Raw genomic sequence first — 18,936 nt, forward strand, 5'->3', positions numbered from 1 at the left:
GCATGTCAGTAACTGTCATTTCAGCGATCCTCAGCTCACGAGGGAAACAGTTATCCGCTGTCAGTATGCAAAATACTTGGCTTTGGGATCCCAGAAAATCGTCAGTTGGGGTCGTCCCCTAATCCTGTCTTGGACAGCATCCACCAATTACCCGTGTGCATTGAAGGAGAGGGTGTCGGAAACACTCAGAAGTAAGAGACAGCCAAAAGATTCAGAAAGATTCACCGATTCGGAGTTCACGGTAATTACGCATTCACAAAAGATTCAGAATTCACAATTATGCATCGGATGGGAAACAGAACGGAGTTGAAAAAAGTCTGAACAAGTGGAGAGGAGGAGGGTGTAAAGGCAAAGCAACCAGTGGGAGATCTAAAGAAAATCTGATGCTCGAAAAAGAAGAGGTGGAGATAAAAAGATGGCATTCATCAGTAGACATGTAATAAAAAAGGTAGGAGCAATTAAAAAAAAAAAAAGTTTTCCAAACCTTGACTGCCTCCTTCAGGAAACCAGAAAAAACCACGAAAAAAAAAAACAAAAAAACAAAAATTTGATTACTGAACTGTTGCAGATCATATTGGATTTATATTTTAAAAATTACACGAAACAAGCATAGGTACAGTGGATGGCTAGACACGACCAGAGAAAATCAGTCTACTCATGTTCTACAACATTAATTAACATTGCTGCAAGTACTGTATGAACTAGGTGTCCCTAAAAACACCAGAAGATGAGACGCTTTGGGTTTTAGTATATCACTCGAAACCCTGACTCTTCAACACGATACTAGCTTAAGTTTCACCCAAATCAGAAACAGGAGGGACTTAAATTCTTTGCTAAACTCACGACTGTATTACCTAGCGTTGACTATACAAAACAGAGTAAAATATACCGTATTAACAGCTGCTGTTTTAGCTGTGTAGAGCTCTGAACTCAGACATGAAGGGGACAGACGTCAGAAAGATACAGTTAATCCTTTCTACCTTCATGTACGCTAACAACAAGTTACCAAAAATAAAAGAGCAGTACAGTATCCAGGAAATAAATCCCTATATTCTCTCCCAGTAAAATAGGTACGATCTAGCAAAGCGCACGGCATAGGGGCTGCTGGCATAGTGCGCCTAAATACGTTATGGAGGAGATAAACATATCAAGAGGAGATAATTCAAGCAGAAAGATTTTGGGGGTGAGAGGGACAATAACTGTGCCAGGCTCATCAAGCTGCATAGTGTTAAACCCAGAGCCGGTGAGGTTTTTGTTTCACGTGAGCAATATTTGTTGTGTATCTATTTAGAACATCTAGTGATGTGGCAAGGGCAGCCATGCTCCTTTTAATAATAACAAGAGCAAAAAGAAAAAAAAAAAAAAAAGCCGGCCGGCCAGCAAAACAAAGCGGTGAACGTTTGGGATCCCAGAAAATCATCAGTTGGGGTCTTCTGTACAAACGGCAGGTCCTAGCGCAGAGCCCGCAGCGGGGTTTTCGCAGCACGGCTCGTCACATACGATGGGAAAACGGAAGGGACCCGCACACCGCCGCCGCCTCTGAACTGCAGTACAGTCCGGGGCAAGGCTGCCGGGGCTGGGACGGCCTTGTGGGCTAGGAACGTGGTTTTCTTTTTTGTAAAGCGACAAAATTAAAACCAAAAAGGTGCGATACAGCTTCTCAGCTGGCCGAGGATTTTCTCTCCTTTCCTTCTAAAACTTCATTGACTTTTAAGACCTTTTTCACACAGATTCGGCCCTTTTCCCTTTCACGCTATTTAGCACACTTAGTGTAAAGCTGGCTAGGGATACTATTTTTTTTTTTTAGCAAATGAAAAAAAATAACCCAAATAAACCACCTCCACACCGTGTCCTTCCCAATGCCCCAAGCCCACATATCTGGCAATATTTTCTTAGGTATTTTCCAAGTCAGGGCTTGATCCTGCATAGTTAAATTTAACAGGAATTTTTCGGTGCTTTTTTACAGTGCTGTAACTTTATCAACTCCAATACATCCATTTCTGATTTACAGCGGCGTGAGATGAATGAGGTCCTTAGTTGTTAGCACCCTGACATCAGCCCAGGAGTAAGGTCTGAGCTGTATATTCCATGCCTACGCTGCTAGGTGTGACCCGACTATACACTTCAAAAAAAAAAAAAAAAGATTTTGTGGCTATACAATTATGTCTCTATGGTAACAAGACATACTAGTCATACCCTTGCTATAAAACCCTCAAATAGTTCATGCATAGGATTTTCCTTTCTCCTAAATGACGGAACCGCCCCAAGAACAGTTCCCCCTGAGGCAACGTCTATGGGCTCGGGGCAAGGAGCTATCGGCAACGCCACAGTGGAAGTCAAAGAGTCAGAACTGAAGGGACAAACCTCCTCCTCTTCAAACCCAGTCAGGTCCCACCTGTAGTTGAGACGCATCTGTTTTCTCTTCCAGTGTTCCATAAAGGTGGCAGCTGAAACAACAGTTTAACAATTATTTCGACGTTACCAAAAAAAAAAGAATCATGTCAGCCTCTGGGATTTGTCTTAGGAGGCACGCTGGCCGTGCTCCGCATCGCCTGCTGTACATCTGCAGGTTCTCGTCTCCAAAAGGTCTCAGCAGGTGCAATATCGTATCGTATACCGGGTCAGGTTAACTTCATTTTTGTTATTCTTTTATTCAACAGTCACGTCTATCTGGGAAATACTGATGTGCTAGGAGCCAACTTTTTTATCTAGGTAAGCTAAAAGAAAGGGCATTTGTTACATTCACAGCTTCATGTAGAAAAATGCCTACAATTTTTTAAGGGGTGTAAGAAAGTCAGACACCCAAACTTATTTAAATATTTGTATGCGTGACTAATGATATTGTTGGTCTTCATTTGCATATAATTCCATCCATAAGTCCAAACAAACCTGTGTTTTATCTGCGCAAAATATGAATGATTTAACTAGCCTTGTACTGATGGGATAGTTATTCCCTCAAAGTTATCAAGATAAAGCATTTTTATACTGTTACAATTACATCCATCTAGTGGTCGTAATAGCGTGGTTAGCTCTAATCATCACACCCAAACCCAAATACTCATGCCAGTGTGAAAGCTGCAGGTGGGCAGGCTGTTAAAGAGGAAGCCTTTAAGGGCTTTTATCATTAGAAACACTGCCATTTGCTTTTTGATGGAGAAGACTTCCAGAAAAGAAACCTCGTTAAAGCAATTCTTGACTCCCAACGAATGACCCCGGTTTATATCCGTCTACCTGCCTCTGAGACCGAGCAAGTTCTCAGAGGACACATGTAGATGCTGGGAATACACCAGTGCTGTATAATACATAAGTGATTATGAAAGAGGCAAGTCTACCAAGTCTACCAAGAAATGGTGTTCCCCGGGGAGTTTCCCCGCAGCGAGTATTAACAGATGTGCTCAGCAACATTCGTATCCAGAAAAGATATGGATATGGATACGCTGCTCGGAGGCAGCGAGAGGGTAAGAAAGTTGAATAGAGAGGAAAGGACACCCTCATGACTGGAACCAGGCTAGGGTCATGACATTCATTCGCCTTCCAAGCGAAACCCTCACGTGCAAAACTTACAACTGAGCCCCTTCACAAGCCGTAGGCTTCCTGTAAATCGGGGTGGCCATAGCTGTATCTTAAGAGGGTCTGTGTCACGGTCCTGGAATTGCCTCCCCACTCCCCGCCACCGGCAGTTCTTGCGCTGGGGTCTGCAGCTTCCACGTAGAGCAAGAAAGACGGAAAACGAACGAGACGTCGTTTCGTAGTGCTACTAGAAATCCTCCCGCGGCACTGACTTACAACAATGCAAAATGAAAAGACTCTGTCTGAAACGCAGCCAGCTCATTTCAAAAGCCCTCGGCGAACGTGTCAGGTAGCCATGCACCGCCACTTTGCCAAGCATACCTGCATTTTCGTATTTCATCTGGGCCCATAAGCGTAAGTGGAGCTTAAGAATTCCCAAAGGTTACTGTCCAGATGATCTTATCTGGGTTCTCTGACATTTTTAATGCCATTTAATACCAAACAGCACTGGGCCACGGTCCATGTCTAATGCTGAACTTCTGACCGGGGCCCAGCTCAGTGCTACAGCTGTTTTAATGCTCGTGTGAGTGGAGTTCTCCAGGGTGTTACAATACCACCACGATACAAAGAAAGCCTGGCCAAATGTTTGCTCACAATAATACCCCTGAACTTGGGCTAATTTTCTTGCTATGCTAAGGATGCCCTGGGTCACCTGAGCAGGTTATTTGGGTCTGCCTCAACTCTTCGACTGTACATGAACCTAATAAAACTTCTCATTACATGCAGAGGTGCTCACAAATGGCACTGGAGACTATATGCGTGCCTACATTTAGAGATGGCCAATTTTTGTCGATACTATTTCCTTAACAAACAAAGTGCCCATTTAATTTTTTAAAAACTTGTTTTGACAAATCCTTTAGAAATGAAATTTGCAAGAATGCAAATTCAAAACTATGTGGAAAAGTTCTGATTTTCCCCATTCAAAAAGACCTTTTTGAAACACCATTTATTTTATATGCTATGGTACCACAATAAAATTTTATGTTGACTCTGAAGAACTAGAGGAATTTCACATCCCGCTCCAAAACTATCTCAGATATTAAGCCTGATTTTGTACAGAGCACAGAAACTGGCTTCTGCCAATCTGCCTTGCTTTGCCCAAGAATGTAAAAAAGACGGATGGAGGGACCCGCAGTTGTTTGCTAAGGAAAGGGAGGCAAACAGCGTTACTTTTTGGACACCAGAGCGTTATGTGCCGAGATCCATGTGGGGTTCACAATAATGGTAAACGAGGGAGACCGAAATCGATACTTGACTCTCCACGTGAGAGAATCAGACTATTTAAAGTCTCTGACACTGCATCCTGCCTTGGGGTATATCACATTTCTCCCTATGTGCTACATGGCAAGATGATGATTTGTAAGATAGTGATCATTCCTCTCTGCTGTGAAGCTGGTCAAGTTCAACCTCCCCATACCACTTCCCAGCTCTCCCTCTGAACCTGCAGCACTCCCGACTCCCCGTTGTTCCCAAAATCCCTCTGCAGGACTGCCCTTGTCCTTTTCCTTACGGTACTTGATAACGAGCTCTTAGCATTGCATCTAAAACATCGCTATCTCAAATGGAGACCTTGGTCAAAAAGACACTGCTTTAAATTGAATTATGTTGCATTGTCCTAAAATCAGTTCAGATGAATGGTAATGTAGAAACGGTTCCCTGCGTACTAGAACAAATGAAAACTCGGGCTATGTTTTTAGGATTAAATATAATCCAAAACAGGTTATTTGCTAACTCGCAACAAGGCGTGCAGGAAGGGCAAACATCATCTTGTGCTGCTCTCACTGACGCTGGGAGTATGTGGCTATCAAACTTCAAAGCTGGGGGGAACAACGCACATTTCCCTGTTCTCTGTAGCCTCTCTGCGTAGGGCTCCCAGTTACAAACATGGGTTTTGGACCCCATCAGTTCCCATTTACCTTAACAGGCCCTCTTGGCCCCCAGCCAGGACGACTGGAGGCTCCTCTCCTCCAGCGCCCGCGCCTGGTGCTGGGGTGCCTGAGCAAGGAGGTCCCCATCCCCCCTCCAGCAGGGAGGAGAAAAGCCCTCAATAACCATTCCTGAAGACACTCTCACAAAGATTTCATGAGAGGATCCAAGTTCTGCAGACGTGCCAAGAAAGGTTAAGTGACGTGCTCAGAGTACAAGGGCAGTCAGCACCAGAAAAAATACCTATAATGCCACCGTTCCCACTTCATGGTCTACATGCATGATGTCTGCCGGCTGATAAACTTAATTGCATCTCGGAGCACACTGAAGAATCAATGTTGGTTTGTCCTGAGACGCTAAAGGCCATTACACTTCCCGGCGGAGCCCTCCCCTCAACCCCAGAGTACATTAATACATTTCTTCTGTAATGTTCTAAAGTGGAAGCTGGCTCTGCAAATACTTTTTTTTTTTTTTTTTTTTTTGGCAAGCTGTGCAATCCCGTTAATGAAATTTTGACATACCACGCAGCAGTTTTATGACAGATGCTTAACAATTTCATTTGATATTCATCTTGAGCAACTTTTTGAATTCTAGCCTTCAGTCCAGAATATAAATTTGGGGGTGACAGTTTCATGGGAAAGAAAAAAAAAAAGAAAGAAAAAAAGAGAAGTTCTTCATATAATTAACTGCCTGGGTATAAATATACTGCTTTATCTCTTCTGTTTCTTCCTGTTGTATTTTAAATAATTAAAAACTTAACATGAAGGCATATATCTTCTTACCCCAGAGAGCCATGAAGACTGAGAAGAAGACAGTTGCAGGGTTATCAAACAGATGACTTGCGCGAGCAGTCGCACAAGCCGAGCTCATCTTCCAGTAACTGCATGTTCTGTCACATAAGGGACACATGGTGATATTGTTTCTCTGGTCACACATTTCCATGCTGCAACGAAGCAACAAGATACGGAAAAAGCACGGTCAGCATGGCTCCATCTTCCATGCTGCGATGATCTTTTCTCCTCTGCACAGCATCTGTTTCTGGTCTGTAGGACCATCAGATGCTACCCTCACAGTGCTTCCCAGCTCCTGCCCCAGCGAGCAGCTCTGTCCGTAACCTATACCATTGTAGGGGCTGCAATCCTCAGGCTGCTGTCTCCCTCCATCCCCAGCCCTACTTCTATTCCAGGGAATAACAGAGAGCATTATGAGAGGCATAAGGCTCTATGCTTTTCACTATAGGATCTTACATTAAAAGAAATAATTTTTAAAAATCATTCTTGTTTTGAAATACTAACTACAGCAATAGATAAAGTACAAGGGAAGTGCTGAGTATCAAGAGGCTGGAGTTCAACCAGTTTAACTTCTCTGCACTCCATCTGTGAAATAGCAACAGTGACACTCCCCTTGACTTTCTTCACTGTTGGAAGCAGTACAAAGCAATCTTAATGAACAAAAAAAATATATCTATTTTTCGATATCCATTATCTGCTTTGTTACTCAGTGCTCATGCCTGTACAAACGATGTAATTTTCGTCTACAGCTGATGATGCGCGTAGGGCAAATAATGCAAAATCATAGGGCTTTAAAAATATTATAATACAAAACTTACTAAAAAATGAAAAACAGTAGGACATCAAGATTTTGTTAATCTGATCACAATTGCTTATTTTAGTCATGTATATTCTTGATTCATCTTTATGTCACACAATGCCCTCCTCAGCATTTTATGATGGGAAGCACTAAAACCTATCATTAGTATTTTGTTGGTTTGTTTTACCATAATGATCTGAGTTAGAAAAAAACCAAAACCACCTGAGCAACCGGCCAAGAATTATTTTTAGCACATCAATGCAAACTCCACAAGTGACACTAACAATAAATGCTAACGATTTAAAAACGTGCTGCAGCTCCGCTGCCCACTCCCAGCCCTTGGTAGCGCTCCATCGCTTACTGGAAGCAGAAATCGGTGGGACTGCAAGCTCCCCCATCCGTGCGGAGGTGGCTTCGTTTTAAGCACAGCTTCCAAAAGACGAAGCGTGTGGGGCGTGAGGAGGGAGAGCGGTGGGAGCGCGCTGTACTCCGGCAAGCGCCAGTTGGCAAAGAGACCTCGGGAAGCCACGGCCAACACAGACGGACTGGGGTGTCGGGCTGCGGGTGGCACAGGGCAAGCCCTAGAAACTGGGAGCCACAGTTTTCAGCTGTGCTCGCCCTAGGTATTAGTGACAAACACTTACAGAGAAAGGTAGCGTTTTACTTTGAGTTTCTAGCTGCCTCAAAGAAAAGAATCTGTTTATTTATTTTACCTTGGTATATTCTCATCCACAGTTGCACAGCCATATAGGAAAACGATAATCCCTACAATTGAAGCTGGAATAAGCATTTGTGTATAAACTCCCAGCCAGGCAAAATATAGTCCGATCTTCTCTCCGAAGTATTTTCTGAAATACATTAAAAAAAAGAAATGAGAGAGAGAAATGTTTCCTATTTCTTAAAATATAACACAGCTAAAATTATGAATCGCAGCTGGATTAAGCATGGAGAAAGTAAGATCTGATGACCTGTGGGTTTTTTTTTTCTCAGAGGACTCTCTTTCTCATGATGCTTGGAGTTAATCCAGAGATACAGGCACCGTGAAAGCAAGTCAGCCCAACTAGTAATTTTTCCCCCCCGTGTTTCTGCTGTGTAAATTGGTATCTTTGGATCTTCTGTGAGCAAATCCTCTTAAAAAACCACCTCATTTTCTTCAGAGAGTCTCAGCTCTCACCACGAGCAAACAAAATTCATTAAAAATATGTCCCCTGCAAGCTTTCACACTAGGTGGGACACATCAGCGTGTTTCTAAACCCACAGAAAACTCCTTTTCCCCCAGTGAACTTTCCATTCTCCGGAGTCCCCTGGGGTGGCACCGAGGACAGCATCCCCGCAGGGACACCCGCACGAGCATCGCTGTGCACAGCTTCAGCGCTGCCCCGTGGAAACATGACGTTAAGGGCTGAACTCTCACCTCACCAGGTCAATGGGCTGATATTTATAAAAGACTCCGTAGCTCGCCCACTCCTCACACAGGAGCTGTAAAACAGAAAGGCAAAGGCGAAAGCTAAAGCACCGCGTACACGAGCGTTTTCTCCTTCGGTCCCAGCAAACTGCAGAGCTCACGCTGTGGATCTGGTCTCGCCACCCATAATCTGCCAATACACGCAGTCTGCATTAAGCATTAAAACCAAATTTGATGATTTGGCATGCTATAATAGAGTGATGAATTCTAGTACATTAAAAGGCTCTTTAGCAACGGGACTGATGGATAACTATAGCAGGGATGGGGAGAGTAGTCCTGATTTTATGATCCATAGGAGGCAGCTAGCAGAATGGATGCAAAAGATGAATATGCTTTGAGTTACCAGACAGAAAAAACTAGAATAAATTGGTTCGTTTTCACTATACAAACTAGAATATTCAGCATCCATCAAGAGGTGCTGTGCAGAGGTGCCTCAAAGGCTGCGTTTAAGAGTTTTTCAGCTTTAAACTAAAAGAACACGATTTCCACTCATCCTTTTGGCTAGGATACGGGCCAAGGAAAGCAATTATCCCCATTAGTGATTTATAAAATTGAATCCCTCACAAAAATAGGTTCCTCTGAGACCTTCAACTTATCCTTTACTTCATAAAATATATAAATAGCGCTTCTCAGACCTGATTTTTTTCTTAATTCGGTTCAGCTAACAGAGTGAACAAGAAATCAGTGTGTGTACAAAAAATACTGGAGAAGACGAAGCGTGCTCACTGGCCACCGAGCCATCACCTCCTCTGTGGGACAAGGGGAAGAGAAGCTTGTGAAGTTAGGTCTCCCTTTACTGCTTCTCTCCCTGCTTCAACCCACTGACATGAACTTGGTAGCAGGCTGTTCCTGGACCGGCTACCGATATTTCAAGGAGATGCTTTGATGGTCACTTCTGCTTTCATTAATTTATCTGGCAACAACACCGTCTTCTTCCTTTTTCGTCTTCTACTGCTCTCTCAAATGGAAGAGCATGAACTGATTACTGCCGAGGTATTGCTTTTCATCGAACATTGGGTAAAAAAAGAAAAAAAAGGCAGAAAATTTCAGAGCTCGGTTACACAAACCTCCATCGGTGGGTGAGGGCTGCCCAGCCAGCTCAGCTGTGGAAGAAACTGCAGCGGGGAACCAAGACCTACACCAGTTATTACAGGGAGGGCAACATTATTAATCTCGGTCATAGAAGAACAGACCAAACAGGATGTTATTGCTTAAATCTGTAGGCTATTTTATCATGAGAAACTTGACATATGTCAGCCTCCTACATTTCTCCAGTGAAATGCAGCAAAGCAAGGGCGGGCAGACTGGCAGTCCCGCTGCTGCCCGTACCCATTCCTACTTCTCGCGTTTTATCACGGAGAAGTCATACAGCGAACAGCGTTTCTAGAGCAGTTTTGCCATTCTCTTGCCAAATCATTAACACAAACTTTCCAAGGTGAACTGCTGTACTTCTCATGCAAATGGTTCGAGTCATTAAAAAAAAAAAATACAACCGCTTTACTTTTACAGAAATACGACGTCAAAAATATAAGTGGACTGTGGATTTTCTCCTCTGCAACCCAAAATCATTAAACTTTATTAGTTTCCTTACAATAGTAAGAGCAGAAACTGAAACCTAAAGGCAGGCCTTTATTAAACAGCAACATTCTTGCAAATTTTATTTTTATTCTGCTTTAGGTTTCTTTCAACCACATTTTCCAAAAGCTTAAGGCCAGCTGCTATGTCGGGGAAACAATTAACGATTTGGGACACCTCAACATCCATGTGCACTAGCTAAGACCCTTCCTTTTATTATTTTTTTTTACTTCATTTTTACAAGCTAAGTTTGTGCTGGAAATTAGATCCCTTTTCTGTGATCTAAGCTGGTCAGGCATACCAGGAAAATACTAAGCTACGGAGATTTTGCACCAGTGCCATGTTTCAGTTTTGTACGCTACTTCAAACCAAATTTGTGCCTAAAGTACAAATGAATTATCTCATTTATCCTGACATTTATCAGCCTGATATTCAAAGCACAGCTTCAAAGACATGATTAGAGGAGATCAGCACACTAGCCCTAAATATTTACTTCATTTCAAGGCCTCAAATCTTTAATTTTGTTGTTAAAAAAGGCACAAGCCTGGCCTAGCACTGGATTAGATTAAAGCAAGCTTCAAGAAACCAGAAGAGACATGCCAAAACACACCAAAAGATTATTTGAGGGAACTGGAAGTCAAAAGCCAAGGTAAACATTTCCAAACACACAGTGAACTTGTGAAATGAGTGAATGTGTGAGGTTTGAAAAGTTAGTAATAAAGATGATAATCCAGACGCTTTGAGAAGACATGGACTTTCATCCTATTTTTGGTTGAGCAATGTGTTGCTTAAGAATGAAATGACAGGTATGTGGTATTTTTAACACAAATCAATAGGGGGGGGGGGAATAACAGTCGCTGTCTTTTGATAAACCATTTGCACCTTAAGGCCCAACAGACCTTTAATTTTGGGTACCTATTTTTATATGACCAACCTGAAGGGCTTTAGATCTGCTTTTCCTACGACCTGAATGTCCACAGCATTTCTTTGGACACGCAACAAACTGGAAAGGCAAAATTTCAAGTCTGAAAGCCCAACATATATGGCACCCCAATTTCGTAGCTCCTCCCGAGAGAACTGGTCGTAACCCCTCTGCTTCAGTTTTTGTCTGATACACAGAAAAAAAGCCTATCTTCTTCAGAGAAGTGTGATCGGGTGCATGTAGTAATTGCGCTCTGAATTTAAGAAATCAGCGTTTTTGCAAAGGGTGAAAAATTTGCTTTGTCTTATGAAAAGTATTTCCTTAGAATAATTCCTACTCGTTTTACTACAATGAGCAAATGTCTTTCAGTATACAGACAATAAAAACACAATTTAAACCACAGACTTATGCGAAAAGTGATGCAATGCATCAGTATACATCCACAGGGCAGTTTCTGGCCGAACAGCGCACATTAAAGCTTTGCGGAGAATGTCTAATTTCTGATAAGTATTCAATCTTTATCTTTCCCAATAACTTTTATGCTTGTGTTTTCAACTGTCTCCCTTCTCCCCCCCCCCCATTCTGATCCTCACACTCCATATCAGCAGCACATTAGTTCAGCAGAGGTTGCAGTGCTGAGACCGGAGCTCGCCAAGGAGCAAAGCAGGATTTATGTCAGATACAGATACGAGAACATGACTGAGCATATTCTCATCACAGCCGGCCTGAAATGACATTATCTGAACTTTAGGCGGAGTTATACGTAAATGCTGTCAATACTCTTACCAACATGGCAAGAAACGTATCATTATCGAGCTTGGTAATTTATACATATACTGCATTCCACATTCGGGCAAATTTAAACACTGGAAAGTACTTCTGTACTTCTACGGCTTGGCATTTAGTGCCTTTTTGCGGTATTTTCTGTGAAATCTTGGCAAACGTCCAGATTCCAACAGGTGACTCTTCAGGCTGGGACTCTTGCGAATATGTTAAACCCCCTTTAGAGCAACTTACTTTTCTGTCATTAGGTGCAACGTTTTCACCTTCATAGTCACCCTTTAAAAAAAGAAAATCTGCGTCATTCAGTGAGTCGCGCCCAGAGCTGCTATGCATCTTGCATACCCATGTATCCCACTCACTTAATGCATCAAAAACAGAAAAAGCAATCTGTAAAATAATGCTGTATTTTAGGAGTTCATTTGTCATAGCGCACTTTGTCTTCTGTCGTCAGGCACATTAAGAAAGAGTAATAATGTCTGTCACTGGGGAAAAAGGAATGAATAAGTGATAAAGGCGGCCTAAAAATGTCAAGGGAAAGGATGCGGTATTGCCACGGTATTTGGGGTTCAGCTCAGTCCACTTGAAAGAGAAGAGACCAGCCAAGAGAGCTGATCCCTATCCAGACTCTCCAAACACTCAGGGCTGATTAGATTTGAGGTTTTAATTTGGAGCTATTTTTAAATACGATAAAGGAGTAAACTAAGACAATAAATAACTTATATACAAGACTATCAGTAGCTGTCTAAAGACGCGAGACAAGCTCATGCAGAGAAGTTTATTTAACCTTTCTGGATTTCTAAGCGATATCGCTGTAGTTTAAGAGTGCCTGACGTTTATGATAAACATCAGGCAAATAAAGAGGCTGTTCTGGTCTCGGTTACACCGAGATAAAACACTCGCAGTCCCATGTAAAACCAGTGCGAGTTGAGCGGAGCAGAAAACTAGGAAGACACACTTCATCTTCACATCCCACACTGGGAAAACGGCACCAGGCTCGACAGCCCTTGTGTGCTCACACAGCCAGTACATCGTGAGCAGCACGACTGCCACGTCCCCTTGACATCTGTCAAGCCTTTCTGTAAGGGTCTAGCCAAGAGCGTCTGTTTGTCAGTTCTAGTCGTACCTTGAACGTCTAAGTAAAAAATGTCATCAGCATCCAACTGCTGTGCACCTCTGGCAGGATGGGGATCCCCAGCTTGGGTATGAGTGCCACCAAAATTCCCTGCCTCTCTCTAATCCTCTCGATGAACACTATAGTTGAACACACTCTTGACATCTTACTGAACTGCTCAAAAGCAGATTTCATCAGTAAGGTGGTCTGCGGTCACATCCAGTCCTGTGAAATATGTCACTTCAAATTCTTGCTTATGGTTTTTCCTCCAGCGGCAACCAACCGCACGGACACACAGCCACTGACATCTCCGTACTTGCAAGGGGAACGCCAGGGAGATGTGGATGAGGGAACTAGCCACTTGGTGCCCCAGGAATAAATATGTTTCCTAGCACTGATGCCAGGGACCTCGGGAGCAGAAGGTCAGAAAGTAACAGAAGCGTTTTGTTTGCTAAGCAACCAAAACAACTCTTCTAGCGTTACGTTCAAACGTCACTTGTGATCATCAACGGTAGAACAGAGGTGGGGAATTCATTAAAAGTGAGCAGAGTGCTGGAAACGACCTGCAGAAGTTACTGCAATCGCGATACAAGTGAGCAGGAAGTCAGGGTCCGAACACTGGTGTTTGGGATGATGCCATTAATACGTAACACATTAAGGATTTCTTGGTGTCAGATAGTAGACGTGTAAAATATATTCCAAGATCACTTACATCATGCAAAGGATATGCAGCACTGTAAACTCCATTGGCAAGCAGACTGGTGATCCCTTGAAAAATAAAGACATGGTAGTTATTTACAATTTCGAGGTTAGACAGTCTCACTTTATCATCCTTCCTGGAGATTTCCCTCAAAATAACAGTCATTTGGTCAGATAATGATTTTTCTGCCATCTCATTCCTTTCCATGTAGTTTCATTTTTAATCATACAGGTTATTAAACATGACTCATTTTATGAAATGGAAAACTGCAGAGAGCAAGAGGAAGTCATATATATTTGAGAATCAAGAATTAGAAGCCAATGACTTGAAATTAGTCATTAAAATAAATTACATTTTCTGAAAAGTCAGTTTGATTTAAGGGCAAGCCTGCAGATTTGAAAGTGTGTAGCAGAAGGCTCGATCACAAGAAGAATATGGCTGGAATTGATGGCATACGGGAACACGCATACGCACGCATCATCCACACAAAGTTTTGAATTTAGATTTCAGATTGATTAGAGAAATTGTAGGGAAAGCCTTTGCGAAGACCTTGGCGTAATACTTACCATATTTACCACATTTTCGTCTTTTATTTAAAAGGGTAGTTTCCTTCTTTCTTCCCTCTCCTTTCCCTGTTTACACATCCGTTTATTAGTGACATGCATGAGGCTGAAAGCAATTAATGCTTCATCTATATAATGTATGCGGCATAAGGGACTTTGAGGAGTCCTGCCTTCCCAGGTGTGGTATCGCTCCTTAACTTGGGGCCAGAGTACGGGAGGCGAGGGTGGTGGGGAGGAGTTAACGTGTAAGTTCGGAGGAGCACAACGGTGAGGGGCTCTTCGACACTGCAGCTCGCTGCACCATTCCCAGAGGTCACTCGGCTGGACCTGGACCTTTGAGGGCTGTAGCACATTACTTCTCTAATGTTCTTGCTGCAGCTGCTGGCATTAATATAGCTACTTCCAGTTATGGAGTATCACCCACGCCCGAAGGTGTCGTGTTATCCACGAAGACACATTTGGGGATTCAACGAACCAGTCCTGGGTGCTGAATCACAGCTAAGTCAAGTACTTGTCTTTGTGCAAGGCTAAGCTGATTAATGCCAATAGGCTAAGCTAAAGCCAATTAAAAAAAAATTAAAAAAAATCTGGCCACTGGCATCGTGGAGAATTTAAAAGGACTCGGAGAAAGAAAAACGATGTGCTACAGTGTGCTCCATGTTGCCCATCAGTTCATTGCTAAGAAAAGAGTGTGGGACCAGATTTGAAGGAACAGCGACCAGGAAACAGATCACTGTAGGTTCACCGAGACATTTTTGATTGTTCTTGAAATGAGACTTTTTCAAGTTCATTAACATTTTTGAGATACTAATCACCGGCTGGAGAAACTGCTCCAGGAGTGCTCAGTATCCTGCAGTATCATTAATTTTCAAAGTTCTAGTTAAGATTACACAGTACTATGAATTGTCTGCAAATGTTTCCACACTTCTGGCAGAAACAACTAGTGAGCAGATAAATTATTTTTCTAGGGCTGTGCGACCGACCGAAGAGCTACATAATACCCTTCTGCATATCAGTATTTAACAAGGAAGGCAGATTCACATTTTCGCCAATTTGCAAAATAAATAACAAAGACTGCAGTGTTCACTGGGCGGCCGCCTTTTTCCTGCTGGGCAAAAATGTTGCAGCATTATCTGTGTTTGCTCAAATCTGTTCGCAACCTTTGCTGGGTTGTAACCCAGCATTCCAGTGCTGGAACACAAAGGACCCGATTGAGTTATGCTGAGTATACCCACGGACAGGCTGGCCTAATGACATTTTTATTAGGTATACTGCGTGACCTTGCCAGTCTGAGGTAGAAGAACGATCCAGGAATCCTAACACTTTACTTTCCTTTAGCCTCTGCCCTATTCAACTAATCTCTAATGTGTTTCCCATTTCTGGACCGAAAAAAAAAAAAAGACAGGAAAAAAAATAAATCAAGTGAGTAACCAACTCCAAGGCAAGAATTCAAACTGAGCTGTATGACCTTCCCCTTTCAAGAGTGCAAACATGTAATTTCCAATGAAAATGATCCAGCACCAGACTCGAAAAGGGTCCTGAAAGTCACAGATTAATTTGGATTTCCCATGCTGCAGGGAAACAGTACTTCTGTTTATACTGGCTGAACACCAAAATTTAGTGTATATAAGGACTTAACAATTGTACATTGTATGCTGTTACTTCAACAGAAAAGTCAAAGCATGGAAATCATTTCTGGCATAATTATTCTTCTATTATTTGAGGTATTTCTAAGCAGCTGATGGGTCAATATTGAACAGAACTACCTGTAATTCAAGTTCCCATTGTTTTATTTAACTGCTTGTAGGCAAATAAATGCTATAACAGATTCCAACAGTTATCAAACATTTTCTCCCATGTTCATGCACTTTTCTCATACAAATTTGTTTCTGGTGGTTGTTTGTTAAGAAGCTTGGATATGAGGGAATTCAGCCTTCCACCTTATATAATGCCATTTACCATTAACTATTTGTTAACTTTGGTCCCACAGTCAAGTATAAACCTATATATCGCGATACGTATAAAATAAAGTATATAACAGCTGAACAGGAAAAGCTGCCAACAAATCTTTAAGGTGACCTCATTTGCAATTCATGTTTACCTGTATTATGAATTTAGTTCTTAGAGCACAAGCCCTAAGGCTGAAATCCTAAAACTACTGACCGCGGCAGTACAAACTTCACACCCACTGACTTGCAACAACTGATTTGAGGGCTAAGAGATGGGCCAGCTTTCAGTGCGCGCCTTAGTCCTTGGCCGTTCCACCGCGTTAATGTCAGTTCCACTTAGGACAGCGTTTCGGGCGGTCATCAGTTAAGACCATTTCACTCAAGTCATTGAAAAGCCATCCCACGATACAAATGTGAGGTTACTACTTAAAAGGAATGGGCCAATCCATAGACTTTCGCGGCAGTTATTGAAATTCATCGTAATACCCTCATCCGCTTCAGTGAGTGTAAAACTGAACCAACGCAGAGCACGTATTACCCACTGGTTTATATCACATCCAGTCCTGCTGCAAAGGACCTAACTAACATCTGCAGGGGCTATATGCTCACTTACCATTTAATTTAGAGTCGAACCTATAAAGTCACATTTGAAAAAATTCCAAACAGCTACATTAATTAAATTACATTTCCAAATAAAACAATTATATCCACATACATCAAATTAGAGAGCAGGGGAAAAACCTGAACTCCACAGCCAGTTACAACTTGCAATTACTTTCAATACCTGAAAACGATATCGATCTTAAAGCTAAATAAAGTTCCTTACCCATGCTATATTTTGCTTTGGTACATGTCGTTCTTTTCAATATTTCATAAACCTATAGAATTAAAATAAAAGAAAGGAAAGGGTTACTTCAGATACCGCCAGTGAAAAGCACAATCTTTTTTGTGTACAGCTCAAATATTGGCAAAACCAAGATGAAGTCATCATTCTTTAATAAAAGTCATGGTATTCAGGAGAGCAGGGCTTAAAGATTTCCATGCCGAGTTACCCGTACAAGAGAGAGAGGCTTAACTAAATAGCCAGCTACGAAGACAATTGATCCGGGGAAAGAGGGTTACATTTAACCACTCGCACAACAGAAACGCTATTTTTGCTCATGTTAGACATCGATCAAAGATCGGAAGCCCTCTTCTGCCCGGACTAGGTGGTGTGCGGGGCCAGCTCTTCCCTCGCCACCGACAGTGCAAGCCGGCTTCACCCCACAGACTTCAGCAGAGCTTCAGGCTCGTAACGTGTACGCAGCACGCAGCCGTTTATCAGAAACTGGACTAACCAACACAGGCTGACCTTAACATTTCTGAGCTTGCGTGACCTCAGTAGCAAAACTGATGTATTTATTTTACGATTTATTGCATTTATTGTCAAATAACCTTTGCACATCTCACCACGCCGCCCGAGCAGTCAAGCTTTCGCCCCGCGCCGCTCCCGTGCAGCGATGCTTTTAGGCAAGGCAAGCAGTCGGCTGGCGCGAGGCTGGCGGGGGAGCGGGCAGCAGAGGAAAACCACGGGCAAAAGCACCTGCTGCCCATTGCCTGGCCTGTCTGGGGAGTCGTGAACCGGTTCCCTGGGGATGCTCGCTAATCCGTGTGCTAACTCAGCTGCCGCTTGCCCAATTCACGGAGGGAAGTGAGCGAGGGCATAGGAGGCAAGCCCCGCAGCTCATCTGCCTGTTGTTGTCTTCTAACTCCAGTGAGTTAAAGGGCTGTCGCAGACAGATTTCCAGTTATATAATGTTTTGGGGTTTTTTAAATAAGTAAAAGGTCTTTGGCTTAGTTTCTATTAATCAAAGATTCACAGGGAGTGACTAGATTCCTGTTCATTTTGCAGTAGGCGGAAGAGTAAATATTTGCACTGTGGTTTAAAAATACATATGAGAAAGGCAGGAGGGAACTTTAAGAAACAAGAATACAAAGAGAAATGCACTCAGGATAAAATGATGCTGAGAAACATTCAGTATGTCTTTTATTATCAGGTGATTTACAGGGATTTCAAAGCAAGCAACGTACTACCAGCATTATTGTTATATGCCCAGTGTTCCTTGAGTGGTTTAAAAAACCTCCATCCCTCCTCTTCCTCCCAGCCTCTGCTATGAGCTCCTTTTGTCTCAGTCCATTTTTCAGTTAGTCTTGCTCACCCTCTTGTCCTATGGTGCCATTTTGTCTTGCTACCTTTCTCAGACAGCTTGTCATCATGAATTTTAACTCTTCATTTGCTCCCTTAAGTTTCTTGTACTTACAAGTTTTTTTACTATATATCTAGACATATAAAAGAAAGTCTACAAACAAAAGCTATGCTTTTTTCCACTCTCAAATGAAATGTTTTATCGCAAATAAACCAATTCAGTGTTTGTCGTCGTCTTTTCCATTTCTGTGCTGCTGCCTCTGCCTTCCCTGGTCAAACTCACCTAGCCCTGATAACCTGCGCTCACATCAAATCAGCGCACTTCAGGCTACAGGGGAACTACATCATGGGGTCCGCACACTGGAATTTCAAAGCAGGAAAGGGAAGTTGGGTATCTTACACCCCTTATCACCGTAGCAATAAAAGACAGCTATAATTGTGATATAAGCTCTTTTTGAAACCACTTAGCATCCAAAAGGCTGATGTTAAATATAAGATAAAAGCACGCTCACAGTCACATTCCAACGCACCGATTAGCAGCAGTGGAATGGGGCAAAGAGTCCACGTTATGCTTTGAAAAGTGTTGCAGCAAGTGCT

General features: G+C 42.6%; 1 protein-coding gene across 5 annotated transcripts in view; it reads right to left on the reverse strand.

Moving 5' to 3' along the window:
- ANO1 (anoctamin 1) overlaps window positions 1-18,936 on the reverse strand; it is an 84,475-nt gene that overhangs the window by 19,748 nt on the left and 45,791 nt on the right. For 3 of the 5 annotated variants that reach the window (XM_076343794.1, XM_076343793.1, XM_076343791.1), the window contains exons 7-14: window positions 16,981-17,032; window positions 14,209-14,274; window positions 13,655-13,710; window positions 12,066-12,107; window positions 8,501-8,565; window positions 7,800-7,934; window positions 6,279-6,439; window positions 2,365-2,447 (exon numbers count right to left, since the gene is read on the reverse strand). In XM_076343794.1, the coding sequence (XP_076199909.1) occupies window positions 2,365-2,447; window positions 6,279-6,439; window positions 7,800-7,934; window positions 8,501-8,565; window positions 12,066-12,107; window positions 13,655-13,710; window positions 14,209-14,274; window positions 16,981-17,032 (660 nt within the window). The remainder of the gene's footprint in view (window positions 1-2,364; window positions 2,448-6,278; window positions 6,440-7,799; window positions 7,935-8,500; window positions 8,566-12,065; window positions 12,108-13,654; window positions 13,711-14,208; window positions 14,275-16,980; window positions 17,033-18,936) is intronic. The other 2 variants (XM_076343796.1, XM_076343795.1) reach the window with 1 other exon arrangement.

This window comes from Aptenodytes patagonicus, chromosome 7, assembly GCF_965638725.1.
Source record: "Aptenodytes patagonicus chromosome 7, bAptPat1.pri.cur, whole genome shotgun sequence".
Lineage (NCBI taxonomy): Eukaryota > Metazoa > Chordata > Aves > Sphenisciformes > Spheniscidae > Aptenodytes > Aptenodytes patagonicus.